Source organism: Equus przewalskii, chromosome 3, assembly GCF_037783145.1.
Source record: "Equus przewalskii isolate Varuska chromosome 3, EquPr2, whole genome shotgun sequence".
Classification (NCBI taxonomy): domain Eukaryota; kingdom Metazoa; phylum Chordata; class Mammalia; order Perissodactyla; family Equidae; genus Equus; species Equus przewalskii.
In genome coordinates, this window is record NC_091833.1 from 81,163,840 (window position 1) to 81,182,501 (window position 18,662).

Genomic DNA, 18,662 nt, shown 5'->3' on the forward strand with positions numbered 1-18,662 from the left:
AGAGCATACACCCAACAGTCGATCTCCTAATTTTAGCAACTTTTGAAATCTAGATAGGCTGAGAACTTCCAAAATCTAGTTCCTTTGGGCTTAATAGTTCTTTTGGTTCTTTTTCTCTCACATTTTATTACAAGCAGCAAGAGGAAACCAGGCCAAATCTTCAACACTTTGCTTAGAAATCTCAGCTAAATATCCAGGTTCATCTTTACAAATTCTGCTTTCCACCTAAGAGTAGAACATAATTCAGCTAGTTTTCTGCCCCTATATTGCAAAGATCGCCTTTCCTCAAATTTCCAATAACATGTTCCTCATTTCCTTCTGAGTCCTCACCAGCAATGCCTTTAATGTTCATGTTCCTAGCAACATCCTGTTTATGACGACATATATATTTTCTAAGATGATATGGCTTTCTCTACCCATGCTTCTCACTTTCTTCTGAATCTTCACCAGCAGGAACTTTAATGTCCTTATTTCTACCCACAATCTGTTTACAGAAGTCTAGTGTTTTTCTCTTATTTGCCTCCAAATTTTCCCAGCCTCTGTTCACTAACCAATTTTAAAGCCACTTCCACATTTTTAGGTGTTCGTTACAGTGGCGCCCATCTTCATGGTCTCAAAGTCCGTATTTGTTTCCTATGGCTGCTTTAACAAATTACCACAAACTTGGTGGCTCAGAACAACAAAAATTTCTCTCACAGTTCTATCAGTTTCACTGAGCCAAAAAGAGGTGTTAAAAAGGCCATGCTCCCTCTGGAGGTTCTAGGGTAGAATCCATTTCTTGCCTCTTCCAGCTTCCGGTGGCTGCCAGCATTCCTTGGCTTGTGGCCGAGGAATCTTTGCTGCCATGGTCAAAGTGCTTTCTCCTCTTCTGTCTGTGTCAAATCTCCCTCTGCCTCTGTTATAAGGATAATTGTGATTGCATTCAAAGCTCCACCCGGATAATCCAAGATAATCTCCCCATCTCAAGATCCTTAACTTAATTATATCTGCAAAGTCCTTTTTTGCTACATAAAGTGACATTCATAGGTTCCAGGGAGTAGGACATGGATATCTTCTAGGGGGTTATTTTTCAGCCTAGCAAAACAATATTAGATAGACTTGTACTGTTAATGCTCTTGAAGGAATTTTTTAAGACTACAACTTTAAAGTAATTCTTTCTTCATAAATTCTACAAATTCGTCTTGTCCACTTTTAATCTGAAAACTGGTAATAAACAGTGAGCACTACAGAAGCAGCTCAGTTTAGTTGTGATATTGTTAAGTATACATCTACCACTACCGCAGGATGACTTGGGTGGGTTTTTCCTATGCATTTCTAGAAGGGATGCCCATGAGCCACAAAGGGTTTGTGTCCATTGTACTTTATGATAGTGTTTCAGATTGGAGTTGGCAATTTTTTTTTAATGGGCCAGATAGTAATATTTCAGAATTTGCAAGCCCGACAGTCTCCGTTGGAATTATTCAACTCTGCTGTTGCAGCGCAGAAGCAGCCATAGGCTACACATAAATTAATGAGTATGGCTATGTTCCAGTCAAACTTTATTTACAAAAATAGGCAGCAAGCCAGATTTGGCCGGTGAGCCACAGTTTGTTAATATGTTACAGAATAATATGTTAGAGAATAATATGAAATTACAGTTTTGACTCTCACATTTAAAAAGGTAGAAAAATTATTTGCTGTAGTGGTTTCAGCTAAACAGATATAAAACTATAAAAAGGAAGAGCTCTAACAGAGTTCAAAGAAGTTATAGATTAAAAACCCATGCATACTTAGCCATTTCCATCCCATACCATATTAGAAATCAAGTTAAACTAAAATGGGAAAGGTAATTGAAGTCAGATAAGGGAGGGAAGTTATAAAGTTTTCAGTGTTTACAGATTACAGTAGAGACTGCTACTTGTCCCTCAGTACTCAGTCTCCTTCTTCCTTTTAGAAACCCCCAGAGTCTACATACCTAGGCTCTGGTTAATGGGACATGAGCAATGATGGGTGCAACTTCTGGGTCATGCCATTACCAAAGAAAAAAGGGGGAAAGCTGCTCGCCCTTCATTTTCTTTCTCCCTCCTGAGGGAAGGGACAGGGAGGTGCTGATGGTTAGTCATCTTCAACCATGCAGATGAGAGATGGCAGAACAAAAAGATAGAAGGAAGTATCTAGGTCCTTGGATAACCTTCTGAAGCAAAACTGCCCTATCCCTGTGGGACTGTCAACCAGATTAGAATTTTCCATCAGAGAGAAATAAGTCTTCCAGTTTGCTTAAGCTACTACCATTCTCTGGTAAAACTGTTAAAACCAATTTTTTAATGAAGACATAGGCTGACTTCTCCAACACTAAACAGGGTGGTCTGCCATCAATTCTTAGTGGTTGCTTGAAGAATTCTAAGCCTATGATTTCACCTACTCTCTTGAAGATAAAACAAATACCATACCTGGGCAGAAGAGCGACAAAGGTTGTAAGGACACAAACTAAGTAGAACATTGGATCCAGCATGTGCTTCTGCATAATCCAGTAGGGGTTGGAGGGTGGGTTGCAAGTTACACACATGGCTCCAAAAGCCAAGGCAAAGAAAAAATAAGACAAGATGCTACCAACGATGACCAGCATGTGGATCCAGGTCTGCAAGACAAGAAGAGCAGGGAACATAAACATTCTTTCTCTCTGATGGGGCTTTGCAGCCTAGCAAAATTACTCTTGAAGAGACAACACATCTAAGCAGTGGGTGAATGGTGTAACAAATGTTAGTGAACAAAACACAAAATACTGGGGAGATAAGACAAGAGCATCTTTTGGCAAGAGCTCATATCACTGCTGAAATTCGGTAAAACTAAGTCAAATGCCATAAAGTAATTCTGATGACTACTTTATTTTGTATTGTCCATGTACCATAAGGTGTTTGGATTCTTTCAACTTTTTTTTCATAGAGTCACTCATTGGTCTGTTTCTTCTTTAAGGTGATACCTCAATCCAGTGATCCTCAAACTTTACCCCATCCACATAGGAGCTAGACATTGCTGTTGCTCACCAATATTCTCATTCTCTTCCTCTAATAAGCACTTGGGAAGACTGCACTTCCTCACCCCCTTGAAATTAAGCATGGCCACAGGTCTTGCTTGGACCAAAGAAATGTAAATGGAAGGGATATGCAGGACTTTCAGGTTAGAAGCATGGAAGAGCTGGTGTGCAATTTACCATGCTGTCTCCTTTCCTTTCATCTTGACCAAGAAGTTCCTCTTGGGGACAATTCCAGATGGCACAGCTGTGAGACACAGCCTGGGTTGCTGAGCCACCCCTCAGAGGACAACTGCTCTAAAGCTGTTTGGAACCTTAGCTAACTTTAGATGAGTAAGAAATAAATCGCTGTGTGTCACACCATAGCCTAGACATCTTCACATCCATGATAGCTTGCAATATTATTTTTCTTAATATTTTTCTTTAAACTGACTCCCTATTTAATTAACTTTATTTAGGGAAAAAAAGCAGATTACTACCTTAAATGTAACATCAGCATTACCTGTCATAGTAGTGCTGAGTCTGGAATCTGATCTATCTTTGTTACAAAGGGAAATTAGCAAGAATTATTGTGATAAAACATACTAGCCCCTGGGGCCGGCCCCGTGGCCAAGTGGTTAAGTTCACAGGCTCCGCTTCAGCGGACCAGGGTTTCCCGGGTTCAGATCCTGGGTGTGGACATGGCACCGCTCATCAAGCCATGCTGAGGCAGCATCCCATATGCCACAACTAGAAGGACCCACAACTAAAAATATTTAACTATGTACCGGGGGGCTTTGGGGAGAAAAAGGAAAAATAAAATCTTAAAAAAAAAAAAATGCCCCAAGCAGACTTCCTCTTTGACATACTCCAAAGTGTGAAAAGAGAATCACCTTCACATTCTGCAGCATCCAGTGTTCTCTAGGGCAGTGCACGGTGCCATCTAAAATCACAGTGTACACCATGGTGGTATCTGTGACGCTTTGGGGGAAGCACTGCCTTTATTAGTCTTTTTTATTATTTAGGGCTATACTTTTCAAACAAGATCCAATTTTCTCCTTTTTCCTTTTAAGCTTGCAAAGTATTTCCCCATGATAGACATCTTCACAAAAGTCACAAATACTGCTCTTTTTTTGGAAAATGTACAAACTGCTCAGAAAATGTTGGCTAAATCTTTAATATCATCATGTCTCTAAAACAATGATTTCTTTGTTTTTTCCTTTCTTTCTCCAATGTCCTTCCTTTCTATTGAGCCCTACTACCCTAATTTTTTTCTCTTAAAATGTGCTTTTGGCAAGTGAGATAGTGACTTGATGGAGTGGACACATTTAAATGAATTGATAAAGGAAGTTAAAGTTGAGGGACACTGGGTCAAACCCGACAGGGAGGTGGGAGATGGCAATGAGATGGTGAGCAAGAGCATGAAGGGAAACTGATTCACGTACTCAGAATGGCTGACCTATTGAACAAGGGACCTTCAGAGGCCATAAACTCTAGCCTCCCCACGCATGAGAAACAATTCTTTAATGATGCGTCCTTTATACAGTCACTGTTTTTCCTGGCACTTAGCTTTCACTCCCCTTCTTCTTGGTGAGGACACTCAGCATTATGCATAGTCTTGGCAAAATATTCCTCCTCTAGCCAAAACCTATGGCTGGCGCTCAGGAAATAGAATTCTGTCACCAGGTACTAAACTTGGAGCACAATGAGGCAAGAGAAGAAAACGACTGGAGCCAATGCAGAGCAGAGTACCATCCTGACAAGCCTGTTCATTAGTGTCTGTTCCCTGGATCTCCAGAGCCACTCTGGTTCCTAGGGATGGTTTTGTTTTGTTTTGTTTTCCCGTGGTTCTCCAAGATATTTTTAATTACTTTTCTATTTATTAGGTTCAGGTTAGCCAGAACAGATTGCTGTTGCTTATAACCAGTGAACTCAACCTGGCACACTTTATGCATTAGATCCTTCAGAACACTAATAAATGTCAGAACTCATGACATTTGCTTAGGCAGTAATCACAGGTACCTCCACAATTGCTGAAAATTAAATAGATATTAAAATAGATAGATTTAGTTCTAGAATTCCCTTTATTTTACCCAACTGGTATTTTCAGGATATTAACCTTTTACTATACTTTAGGCTTGTAAGGATTGGTTGTAGCAGGTTATATGCAAAGTGAATGATGCCAAAAATACTCAGGATTATTATAAATTATTCTTTAGAAATTATTATAAATAATCTTATAATATAATCTCATATAATGTATTGTAAACTATAACGCCATTCAGCTATTTCCTGTTTGAAATGCATTTGCTTCCAGGATAGTAAATATACCTCAAAACTGGTTAGTCATTTAATCATTCATTTATCCATTCAAATGTTTTTTGAACACCTACTGTGTGCTAGTCTTGTCCTAGATACTGGCATACAGTGGGGAACAAAGGAAACATGCATCTTGCCCTCAAAGAGGTTATAGCCTAATGAGGAAGATAAACATGAATCAGATAATCACAAAATTAAATTAATAATTATAAATTATTACTAGAGCCATGAATAAAAACAAGAAGATGGTATGAGAAAATGGATAGTGAGGGAGAGGCTCTTAGAGGAAGTAGCATTTGTGCTGAGGCCTAAAATAACATTTGAACTTGGTAAAGTGCAGGGATCCAAGAGGGAAATAGGAATACTCCCATCCAAAGATGTGGCAAATGCTAAGGCCCTGAGGTGGTAACCATGTCAATGCATCTGAGAAACTGAAAGAGGGACAGTGTGGCTCCAGCCCATGAATAAGTGGAGATGAGATTGCAGAGAGAAGTGGGGGCATCATTGCATGAGGTCTTCGCGTTATCTTAGGTCTTTTAGATATTATTCCAAGTACAATAGGAAACCCCTGAAGAATTTTACCCAAAGGAGAGCAAAAAGATATGATTTTTGTTTCAAAACGATGATTCTGGTTGTTATATGGAGAAAGGCTGGAAGAGTCAAGAGTAGAGGTAGGAAGACTCAGGAGGCTGCAGCAATTGTCCAGGAAGAGAGGACAGTGGCTTAGACTACAGCAGAGACAATGACAATGGAAATGAGTGAGCAGCATAAATAATCACAGTGGTAGTTTATTCTCCAGAGATGGGTGGGATGTTCTGCATCTGCAAAGGGAGGTTGACAATAACGCTCTCATTATCTGAACCCTACACATTAGCTTTGATGCAGAGAGATACCTTGCAATCATTTTGATGAAAAGACAGCTTTATCAAGTCAGCAACTAAGTTAAAAACACCTAGATTTAAATGAATGGTAGACATTCTGGAGAGAGAAAAAGATAGTTTTTGTATTATAAGAAAGGCACAAAACCATCACTTACTAAAGTCGGTGTACCAAGATTATGGCATAACATCTTTTTTTATTTTAGTTGAAAGGCATCAGCTTGGTCTTGAAGAATGCTGGTCATAGGATAGTAATTGTTTTTCCAGCCTGACTCATACCTCCATGAGCCATTCACCATAGATACCACCAAGGTGACCAGGCAGGTATTTTCCACTTTTCCTGACTGCAAATCAACCTCAACATAATGGCACTCAACAATCAGTAGCCATGAACCACCCTCCTTACATGGAGTCATTACTCTTCTCATTTCCACTTGTCTTCTAGGCATGAAGGGCTTAGCAGGGTTACTGCCAATAGAACACATTTCCCCAAGCATAGTTTCAGGCTACTTCAGAGGCAGGAAAACCACTCACCAGACTCTTGCTTTCAATCACCAGATGGAGGAGAATGATGAACAGAGCAGCTGTGTTCAGGGGGTTTCCAAATGTAAAGATGTCAATGTCTGAGCCCTTGTAGGTCTACAAAGAGAGGACAACAGTAGGTGACTTTGGAGACCTGTGCATACTCAATGGTAGGAGTAACATCACTTTATTCTGTAGCGCAAATGAGGACTGAGTTCCTTCTACAATGTTCACAATAACTGGTCATTTAGGATAAACTTGAACATTTCCAGAAAAGAGAGGCTGACTCTCTCTCCCAACAGGCCATCTAATCTTCGAACTTATCAGTTGGAATTCCTCTTTATTCTGAATCATAATTTATCTTCCTGGAACCTTTAACTCATACTTCTGGCTCTTTAAGTTATAGGGAAATATAAAATACGTTCCCCTTAACAGAGCTGCAAACCTCAGGCTATCCTGAGTCTGTATCTCTGCGAAGTAAACATGCCCTCCTCTGTCCTATGTGTATGCCTTCAAGTAGCTCAAATGACACAATTTTCTGATCTTTCACAATTCTAGTCATTCTCTTCTGAATACACTTCACATTGCCTTACCTATATTCCTCTTGAAATGCAGTATACCCAGAAATCCTAGCTGGGCTAATTCTAGCCATTTTATTTGAATAAAGAAGAAAATGGTTAACTTAGAGACTATCACTGTTTTCATTTTTAATACTATACTTTTATTAACACTCAGATCAAGCTAGTGTTTTCTTCCAGGGGAGGGTATGTGTGGATGGGTAGCTAGATCATGCTGCTCTGTGCTTGGTGTTGGCTTCAATTTTTAAATTAATTTTGAGACATTCTTTGCTTAGTCGCTTTTCCTCTATTCTTTACCTGTAAAACAGGGTTTTTAATTTTGGGGAGACTACTTATAAGAGCTGTCATCCTGGTAGAATTAGCCCAGCACTCATTAATAATAACCTTCGTATTCTGACTTTGCCTCTCTGATTTTGATTCATCTAATTATATGGCTGGACTTTCAATTTTATTCAAGTCATTGATGAAAATTATCAAGCAGTACAAGACTAAAAAGAGACTCAAGAGGAGTCAACGAGACACTTCTCTCCAAATTTATTCCATGACCTAACATATTTGGGGGAGTGTTTATAATTTAGGCAGCTAAATAATCAACTAGGTTATATGAGCAATCTACTCTAATATACCCATTCTATATGCTGATACAGGCGACAAAGTACGAAGAAGCATCATTGACTCATTAATAACAAATACTTTGAGTGAAAGGACTCACATAGTAAGGCACAAAGAAGCAGACCAGGCTTTGATAAAAGGCATCCAACAAGGTGATCCAGAAGGTGAGGGGTAAGTATGCCTGAAAATCAAACAGATATTGGGGAGGCAGATTTATAAGGGTCAAAGTAAAGTCAAGGAACAACACAAGCCAGTACTTATTTTTGCTTCCCTAAGAGAAAACCCTATCCCTTCATTCTCTCACTCACAAAACAGGCAGGATTTGTAAATCATAGTGGAAGAATGAGGGGTGAGAGTTGAATGAGATGCATTCACAGGTGAAAAAAAATCCTGAAGGAACTTTTCTTCAGCTTGTGTTGCTTTAATCACTGATCGATCTTAAATCTACCTGACATAGGGGCAGTAGTACTACCTTTCCATTTTTGTTTCAAAAACTTCTCCACACCCATCCACTTCTCTCTATCTCCACTGCTCCCTTCATTCCAATTCACCATCAACTCTCTCTGTGAATGACTGGATAGCCACCTAACTGGCCTTTTTGCTTCCTCTCCTACCTCTAATCCAATCTTCCCATAGGAGCCAGAGGGTTTTTTTGTTTTTGTTTTGCTGAGGAAGATTTGCCATGAGCTAACATCCGTGGCCAATCTTCCTCTTTTTGCTTGAGGAAGATTAGCCCTGAGCTAACATCTGTGCCAATCTTCCTCTATTTTGTATGTGGGTTGCTGCCACAGCACAGCTGACGAGTGGTGTAGGTCTGTGCTCGGGATCCAAATCTGTGAACCCGAGCTGCCGAAGCAGAATGCGATGAACTCAACCACTATGCCATGGGGCTGGCCCCTAGCCAGATGGTTTTTAAAAGACTGTAAGTCAGATCATGCCATCTTCCAAATTAATCAAACTGACCACCTCCAATGACTTCCCATTGCATTTCCAATACCTCCTAAGTTCCTTCCCACGCCTATAAGGTCCTGCATGTCTGCCCACTGGAGCCCCTGCTCTCCAGGATCACCATTCTTACCCTCGTTCACTATGCTCCTGCCACAGGGACCTTTGTTCTATTCCTCAAACATGCCAAATCCTTCCTTTCCTCAGGGCTTTATTTGCACTATTCTCTCTGCCAGGAATTCTTTGCGCTGGACTTCTCACATGGCCAGTTGCTCATTATTTATATCCTGGCTCAAATATCACTTCCTCATAGAGGCGCCCCCAGGCCAGAATAAAAACTATGTCCACCGGATCACTTACTACCGTGGCATCTTTTAGAAGTCTCTTATGATCAGAAATAATCTTCTTTGTTTATCTAATGATTTTCTGCTTCTCTCAAGAGGATGCAAGTTTCATAGTGTAGGACTTTGATTCTTTTATTCAAATGATTAAAACAGTGCCTGGTACATAGCAGGTACTCAACAAACAGTTGTTGGACTAATAAACTATTCTTATATAGCTTTTCATGTGCTAAACTGCTTCCTGCTAAAAATTTGCAGAAAGAGAAAGATCAAGTAGAGATACTACTCAAGTGATTGAAAACAGGTTTTCAAATAAGAGTCAACTCTGATTGAATGGTAATTTGTGTTCAGGAGGATTCTGAGGCTGCATTCAGACCCAGAAGGAAGGTTGGAGTGCTACAGTTTATTAGTGATGTCAGCCATGGACAAAAATGGCAACATATCATATCCCTGAGCTATTCTTCTCTTTTCTTAACGTGTTCTTAGTCTTATTTCCTTCCAAATGCAAAAAGAGACTGAAATTTCCTTGAAAATGTCTAGTTCTCTCCAAAAGAACAAAGCTTTATAAATATACAAATTCTTCATATACATTCTTCCATTCTTCAAAAGACTACACTTGGAATTTTTACATCTATCCTTTTTTTTATCTCTTTGTCCTCTGGAAAATCAAAGCAACGAAGAGTCCTTATTTCTAGTCTACTTTTCCCTATATCTCCTTTTACTATTTCCTCAGTGGAAATGATGGAATATTCTACCGCCTTTCTTCATCCAAGTGTACATAAAATCTAAGGAGAAGCACATTCAAATGGGGGAAGAGAATGTGACAGTAAAGGGACAACCAAAATGCCACTAGACAAGAAAGAGCAATTTGGGGATAAGTTAAAATACAACTTTACGCTTCTGGGGGAATAGAGGTTGCTCAGAAGACCTGGAGCAAAAAGGTAAAAAGTACAATTTCTCCACAGTCACGTGAGCAAGGGAAGTAGAGAAGGGACAAAGGACAAGATAAATGAGAAGCTGGAGGTATTAACGCATGGGATCTGGAAATCGAAAGGGAAAATCTGGACATGGAGTCAAAGCCAGAAAATACTGTGTGGGTGATGAGAGATGGGTAATAGATGATTGTCTCTTGGAAGGGAAGCCTCTGACTGCAGCCTTCCAGACCCATCTCCTTTCAAGGAGAGAGATTCTATAACCCTGGAGAATATATTTTATGACACGGAAGACAGGAAATGGCCAAAGCATAAAACAGAATTTGTTTGGAGGCCAAGTTCAAAGAAAGGACAACTCTTCTCGAAGGTAAAGTCAATGAAATCAGTTACCTTTTATCAATAGCCACATGCTGGGAATCTGCCTGCTATTACCGTGCATTATAAAACTGGCCAGCTCAATAGAACAACGTGTGCAAAGGACTGCTAGCAGGGTTTCACAACAGGAAACAATGACCTCAACTCTTCCAAGAGTAAGGACTGATTATAATGTTCAGTCTGTACAAATGGGCTTTTAAAATACTAGCTATAAAAAACTTTGATGGTCCCCCTCACCACTCTTTCCCCAGTGAACCTGAAATTTAACGTAGGCCTGGGGTGCAGGACAACCCTCATTAATATCAACCATACATTCCTGCATCCTGGCCTTGAACTTTCAGTTAGATTGGACTCCATTAGGAAAACCCTATGTAATTCCTCGATCTGAATGGACTGGATGATATTAAAGGATTTGAAGGATTTCTTCTTCCCTAAAAGCAGAATACGACATCTCTCTGTTGGCTGCCCCAGGTAGCCTAAGGACATTCAACTAGTCTCCAGTCTGGAAAGGCAGTTCAAGTCAGAATAAAGTTAGACTGATGAAAAGAAACATAGCATTTTAAATGCAGGACTTACTCAAATTTACGGTTATTCAGAGTTGGGGGTAGGGGACAGGTAAAAATAACAATATTGAGAGCTTAATATAGCTGGAACTTTTTTTTTCCTCTTTTTTCTTGAGGAAGATTAGCCCTGAGCTAACTACTACCAATCCTCCTCTTTTTGCTGAGGAAGACTGGCTCTGAGCTAACATCCATGCCCATCTTCCTTTATACGTGGGACGCCTACCACAGCATGGCTTTTGCCAAGTGGCACCATGTCCGTACCCGGGATGCGAACCGGCGAACCCCGGGCCACCGAGAAGCAGAATGTGTGAACGTAACCACTGCGCCACTGGGCCAGCCCCTGATGGCTGGAACTTTTACATGTATTATCTTACCAAAATGTCACAACATCTCCAAAATTTAAAGAAACTGAAGTACAGGCAAGTTAAATAACTTATCAAGGTCACACACCACAGAACCAGAATTTAAACTCAGGCTAACATAACGCATTCTTTCTAATATGCGTCAATCCGGGTCAGTGACTTTAGAATAGCCAGTGAAGCCAAAAACACAGATTTCTTATGGTGAGCCTCATTTTTGTCTGTGCAGTCCTGTAGGAAACCCTTCTTCCCAATCCTCTCTGTGTGGTTCAGCTCTGTCCTCAGGAATGACATATGTCCTAGGGCTGGTCAGGGAGAAAACGATCTTTCTAGCCACAGTGATAAACACAGAGAAAGGCCTGTGACTCAAACTAGGAAGTGAGTCATAACCAGGACATTTACAGTTGCTTTAAGAATAACAGTGTTCTGTCACCACTACTCTCGGATTTGGCAGCTATGTGAAATAATTTTCTCTTTTTCATTAAGCCAATTTCAGCCTGTTTTCTGTCACTTGCAATTGAAAGAGTCCTGACTAAGACAGCCCTCTTCTCAAGACTAGCATATCTGACTCTTCAACTTTGTCCACTTATAGGTGTCATAGGCTCCTGGTCCAACTCAGTCCCTGTGATCCGGACAATGAGCTTATCAGAGCACTCTGAATCTCTGGCCATTAAATACCAAGGGCTGGGGGGCCCAAGGGTTAAAGATAGCATCACTATTCTTTCTGGGGCAGAGCTTAATGGGAGGCAGCATGGGCTCGGTTCAACTGCTCCTCCCACGAGCTCTGTGACACGGGCACATCATGTATCTCCCTGTGCCTGGCTTTCCTCATCCACAAAGTGTGAATGATGTAGCACCTATCTTGCAGGGTCATTTTGAGGATTAGATTTAGGGATGCTCAGAACAGCGCCTGGCATACAGGAGGCATTACATACATGTTCATAAGAGCTATTTTAATGTTGGTTATTATTAATTTTGTGGAAGATGAATTAGAAAGAAAAGAGTTTTGAGACAGCTAGCCCAATTAATCAGCTACTGCAATACTGCAGGTAAGAGACAATGAGAGTAATGACAGAAGGATGGAAAGGGGGTGATCGATATAAGCGATGTATCAGAAGTAGCCTGTTGGAATAAGATTGATTAAGTGGAGGTGGGGCACGGTTTTAGGGAGAGGGAGCCATTAAGATCATTCCACTGTTCTGATTGACAATAGGACCTAAAGAATTTAACTTTTGTTTTGGAATCAGACTGAGAAGGGTTCACATTCTGGCTCTGCCATTTTTAGCTGTGAGATTTTTGGAAAAATTACTTAACCCCTTTGATTTTCAGATTTTTCACCTTAGAATGAGAATGATACTAGGTTCTGTCTCAGTGTTTCTGTGAAGATAAATGAGACAGGGAATGGTTAGTAGGTCACAAAATAGATGGCACAGTGGGGTTTGGTAAATGCTAGATATTATTAGTTGCAAAGTCTAAACACTGGATTTCTTCTTATAAGCACCCAACTCCTTTCAAAATTTTACCCACGCTCATCTCAGAGGCAAGTAACTTAATATCTGCTGTGTTAGTAGAGATCGTTTGAAACAAACAGACAATTCAAACAGTTTTAAATAGTTCCTAAGGTACCACAATATTTGAGCTGGCTGATTGGAAAATGTGCTGGCTTTGACCACAGAGGTGTACTGGCCTAAGTACTCTTGCTTTAGCACCTACCTCTGATTTCTGACCACTCTTGTAAAGTTCAGGCAGTTGCATGAGGGTCTCTGCAGACACATCTTTTTCCAAAACCCCATAAATGACGGGAGGAGCAGACGTGAAAAGGAGGTTGAAGAAGATCAAAACCCAATAGTCAGTCATGGATGTTCCTGAAAACCCACAAAAGAACTGGTACCAGAAAAGGAGGTTCACATAGGCCTAGGACACAAAGAGGAACATTGGCATCTTAGAAACAGCAACGCGTGCTATGCCCGCACAGGCCATACACTGCCATTTGAGCTGTGTGAGCTCAGCCTCTGTCTCAGAGCAGCTTCCTCACTTACAGAATGGAAGGGCACAGCTTACCTCACAGCTTTTTTGGTAAATGTTTTACTAAATTAAATCGCACACATATGCATACACACACACCTCCCCCCCCACTTACTGTGTGGTGGTGGCACTGTTCTAAGAGCTTTACAAATAATTCATTTAATGTTCATAACAACTTGGGAATTATTCTTCTCATTTACAGATGAGCAAAGTGAGGCACAGAGAGGCTAAAGGACTTGCCCAAAGTTACCCAGCTAATAAGTGGGAGAGCCAGCATTCAAATTGAGACATATCAGCTCTTAGATGACGAGAATTTAGCCCAGTCCATAGCAGGTACACAACAAATGCTCATTCTCTCACTTTGTAGGTTCACAATTACTTTCCAGTGGTGAAATGGAATGGTGCCAGGAGGGGACCAACCATCCCAGTTTTCTTGGGACTGAGGAGTTTCGCTGGACACGGGACTCTCACTGCTAAAACTGGTCAGTCCCAGGCAAACGAAGACAGTTGGTCATGCTAGAGACTAGGAACATATATCCTTCATTGTTTCCTCCAGTATTTCTTCTCCAACGAAGGCCACAATAGCAAAAGCTCTGTGCCCTCAAGAAAGGCAGAGAACAGGAAAGGACACTGGACTTAGATTTAAGAAGTCTTATTTCAAGGCCTGGGAACACTTTCTATTGATTGTTTGACTTTAGGCCATTTTCCTAACCTCTCTGAATTTTGATTTCCTCATGTGAAAAATGAGAATTATCCCACCTCAGGGCTTAGTATCAAGGTCAAGTTAGGAAGTGCTCCTGACACCCGAGTGCCTTATGAATATAAGATATGGTTATCATTGGCATCATAGATACACTATAACATCTTAGGACAGGGACCACAGTCCTTAGAATAGAGTTTCTTAGTCTAGGGTCCATGGACATGCATAATGCCCAGCTCCTGCACATGTATCAATTTGGGGTACATGTGGTTTGGGGCACTGTTCTGGGGAGTGAATCCATAGTTCTCATCAGTATCTCAAAAGTTGTCCAAGACCCAAGAACCATAGTCTCAGAAAGATAAGCTACTCGAATGGCTTCTGGTACTGGCCCTTTTCTCAATAGGGTTAGAGCATTCATTGTCCGGCTAGGTGAGCAAGAGGTAGAAATTAAGTCTGCAGGATATCAGTATGAATGGCCATCCCAGGGTTATGGAGCAGAAAGACCACAGGGTCCTTGCTCCCGGGTGATATGCCTTCTACTTATAAACACTCCCCCTCTCTCCAAGAGCACATGGCACCTCTTTCTAATATTAGTGTTTCTTAACCCTTGGGTTTAATCTTGGGTTAAAAGGAGGTGTGAGGAAAGTGGGCTACCTTGCAAGAGAAGAGAAGGTAGAGAAATGAGAAAGTATTAAAAAAAACAACTAGGGAGAGGGGCTACTCCCTAAAAGTCATTGACCACTAAATCTCAGAATTTCACATTACAAATCACAGCTTTCTCAAGAATCACACACTCGGGCAGAGACATTACACATTTCAAATATTTTCATGAAGTATCAAAGTTCTATTAAACTGACTAAATGTGCTAATTCTAATTAGTTGAAAGCACTGAGAGCTTCCAAAAAGTTCACTGCATTATGGAGAAAAAAGAGGCTCTTGCTGACTGAAAGACAGACAGCCAGCCACATATCTGAATTACACACTTAGGGTATCCTAAAAATGACCCATTAAAGTTATTTTTTTCCTAAAGATGGCATTTCGACAGAGTGATGTAAACTTAGGTTTACCACTAACATGCTACATATGGACTTTAAAGACTAAGAATAAATTTGGTCTAAAAATCATGCCCTATTTACATAATTACCCCACCTAGAAGGGACTCAAGTGGAGCAGCCGGAGGTCAGTATGATTTTATAAAAGAGGAAACTGAAACTTAAATGGTATGCCAAAGATGAGAAACCAGGACTTCTAATCATATTCTGTCCTTCTGGGATCATATAATGAAAATAAAATTCCTTGACCATCCAATAACTCCCAAGCACAAACACATTTTATAGGTTTTCTAGAAAATTCTTGCATTTGGGTTTTCATCTGTATCTGTGTCTTCAATATACCACAGGGGACATCAATTTGGGGACAGCAGATTTTTTTTATATCTCCTGTAAAATGGAAGCAAACCTCTTCATTCTCTACTGACAGATAACTTTAAGCATTTCATAATTCTGCCTGTCATAACCTTTTTATAGAAGGTCAAAAATTCGATTTCAAATGAACCAGACAGGACTTAACTGAATTTAAATACATAGGGAATAGAAAATGCCAGCAGATGGACAAGCCTAGCAATTTACTGTCAGCAGCTGAAACATAGCACATTCTCAGATTATTTCTGGAAAGGCAGCAGGAGTGCTCCTGGCTGCTCCCAAAACATCAATAAGCAAAGTTGCTTAGGTGTACGGCACTTCCTTTTCATCCCTTACGCAAGCAAAAGTGGCAGGCGAAAAGGGGGAAGGGACAAATTCTCTGGAGTTACATACCACATTTTTGTAGAAAAAATAGAGCATCATGTTGGAAAGCCGTGCATAACACCAGTGCCCGTGGACCAGGAGGAGCTTGCTGAGATGTTTAAACTGAGAAAGGGCAAAGTCACTGGCCATCACAGCCTGCAGAGGCAATGGGAAGAGAATGCCACTGAGCAATCCAACGTGTTAGAACAGACAGAGTATGGGCAGCCTTGCCATCATCAGACTCAGATTAGTCAAAAATGTGGCTTAAACCTTACATGCAGATCAAGACACAGACACACAGACACACACACACCGCCCCCCCCCCCCCCGAAAACCTCCAAACAAGCAAAAACTCCTGAATACAGAGCCTTAACAGGTTGCCTGTAGTTACTACTTAGCTTTCCAATATGGTCGCATGAAGCGAGATTTCTCTTTGGTTACTACTCATGATGTAATTTCAGCAAACGCACTTTGCCTAGAAAGCAGCTCCTTCCAAAAGAACTCTGTGCAGCACAATGTGCATTTGCTTCCCTCAATGAGGAGAATATTAAAAAGGATTGCACTTATGACTTTATATGACTTTGCATACTGTGTCAGGCAAAGAGGTACTTGAATGCCTCATCTTCTGTGGAGATGTCCTAATTTATAATTCTCTGGAAACCCTAGGCCTCACATCTCAGCTTCCTCTGACAGCATTTGCTCCATACATGAAAAGAAGTCTTCTATCTGAATTTTGTGCCTAAAATACTATCCAACACACACACACACACACACACACACAAATAGGCCACTACCATCTCCCTCATTCTCATTCTCTCATATCTTCTCTCTCTCTCTTCATGATCTTTAGATTTTTTATTCAAATCCTTAGTAGCTTTCATCAGTGCCAGAAGCTACATAGTTATTACAGAGTTAAAAACATATACTCTTATGATCTAGAAAAGCTCTATTTTTTTTAAACTGAACAAGTAAGTGACACTCTTAAAATTACCCAGGAAAATACCATAATCCTCACCCAGGAATCAATCAATGAATGGATAAACTTCCTGTCTCTCACTCCTAAGCTAACTTCAGACAGCCTCACTCCACCACAGAGATCTTATCTCGGAGAATGTTGCCTTAGATGGGCAGGGCAAGTCCATGGTACTTGGGTACACAACATCCACTCACCTGCATGCCTTCTTGACCTGAGATCCCTATCCCGATGTCTGCCACTTGTATCATGCTAACATCATTGGCACCGTCACCTTCATGAGGCAGAAGAAAAGGTGAGAAACATATGAGGAGTAAAGAAAAGATGCAAACTTTGCAAATCAATAGCGGCCACTCAAGTGAACAGACAAATCCTTCAAAGTTTATCCCATGTCTCCAAGTTACCTGGAAGCTAGTTAAGCAGAAATGAAATGTGGCATCCCACTATCATGAGGAAGAATTCCAAACTCAATACTGCCTTAAAATCCTCCATGCTACGGCACCTACCTGGACTGATCTCCCCTTTGTCCATGTTGCTCACTCTACTTTCAATTTTCCAGATACACTCTGCTCTTTCCAGCCACTGTACAGCATATGCTGTTTCTTTATTCTTACAAGACTGTCCTCCCTACCCTTACACCACCTTGCTGGATTTCAATTGCTCATGCCTTCAGCTTAGACGTCACTTCCTCTGCAACATCCTTCTCATATTCCCTTTAGATCAGATCCCCTTCCTTAGGCTCCAGCACAACCCTGTGTATTTCTATCATATGTATCACATGGTATTATGGTTGCATATAGATTTCTTGACCTCCCCAACATACTGGAAGCTTCTTAAGAGGAGGTATTACATTCCTGTTGGTAATGAGCGTTTATTGCTCCCAAATGCCCACCAACCATTCACTTATTTTCTGGTAATAGTATCTTGATTTTCCTTGGGAACTCTGAGTCCATGTGGTCTGTTAGGATGAACCCAAACCTCCAGATTTAGGATGGGCAACTGACCTAGGCCTAGACAACTAGCAAATTCTGTCCTCTGGCCTTAGTGATTGGTTCAGAGATGGGCACATGACACAACTTAATTGATATCATTAAAAGTCAGGAAGTTCTAGCCTCAGGGACATCTGGATCCAGGGGCTTGAATAATTCACTCATTTATATGTTCATTCAATAAGACAGTTGAAGAAAATTCCACCCTCACCCTGACGCTTTACTCCAGCAACTTAAAAAGAGGCTCATTCTTTTCACTCGGGTTGCTAATAGGACAGGCTGTAACCCTGGGACTGTCAGTGGCTATGTCAGCATCCTGAGGGGAGAAGCTACCTGCGACTGAAAGCAATCTAGGGAAAAAAGACTGAAAGAGGCGGCTGAGTCCTCATCTTGCTAATGTCTCAACACTGGAGTGTCTCAGAGCTTAATCTCATACTTCTTCCCTTCTCCATTTATACTCATTTTTTGGTGATCTCATCTAATATCAAGGCTTTACCATGAGACTTACGATTCCCACATTCATATCTCTAGCCTGTTCCTCATTGCTAAATTCCAGACTTTATATCCAGGTGCCTACCTTCATCACTCCCTAGACATCTAATAGACTTTTTAAACTTAACATGGGTAAGATCCACATTCTGATTTCCCTGACTCCATCTCAGTAAACGGCAGCTCTGTCCTTTCTGTTCTTAGAGACAAAACCTTGGCGTCCCCCTTGAGTCCTTCTATCATACAACATATCTAATCCATCAACAAATGTCACCTGCTTTTTTTTCAA

General features: G+C 40.8%; 1 protein-coding gene across 2 annotated transcripts in view; it reads right to left on the minus strand.

The window, feature by feature from the left end:
* ATP10D (ATPase phospholipid transporting 10D (putative)) overlaps positions 1 to 18,662 on the minus strand; it is a 109,973-nt gene that overhangs the window by 2,514 nt on the left and 88,797 nt on the right. The window contains exons 17-23 of one of the 2 annotated variants that reach the window (XR_011538760.1): positions 17,093 to 17,169; positions 15,953 to 16,078; positions 13,127 to 13,327; positions 7,999 to 8,079; positions 6,721 to 6,825; positions 5,383 to 5,463; positions 2,430 to 2,617 (exon numbers count right to left, since the gene is read on the minus strand). Coding sequence is in view for 1 of the 2 variants with exons in the window: in XM_070615019.1 (XP_070471120.1) it covers positions 2,430 to 2,617; positions 6,721 to 6,825; positions 7,999 to 8,079; positions 13,127 to 13,327; positions 15,953 to 16,078; positions 17,093 to 17,169 (778 nt within the window). In the remaining variant the exon portion in view is untranslated. The remainder of the gene's footprint in view (positions 1 to 2,429; positions 2,618 to 5,382; positions 5,464 to 6,720; positions 6,826 to 7,998; positions 8,080 to 13,126; positions 13,328 to 15,952; positions 16,079 to 17,092; positions 17,170 to 18,662) is intronic. The other variant, XM_070615019.1, reaches the window with a different exon arrangement.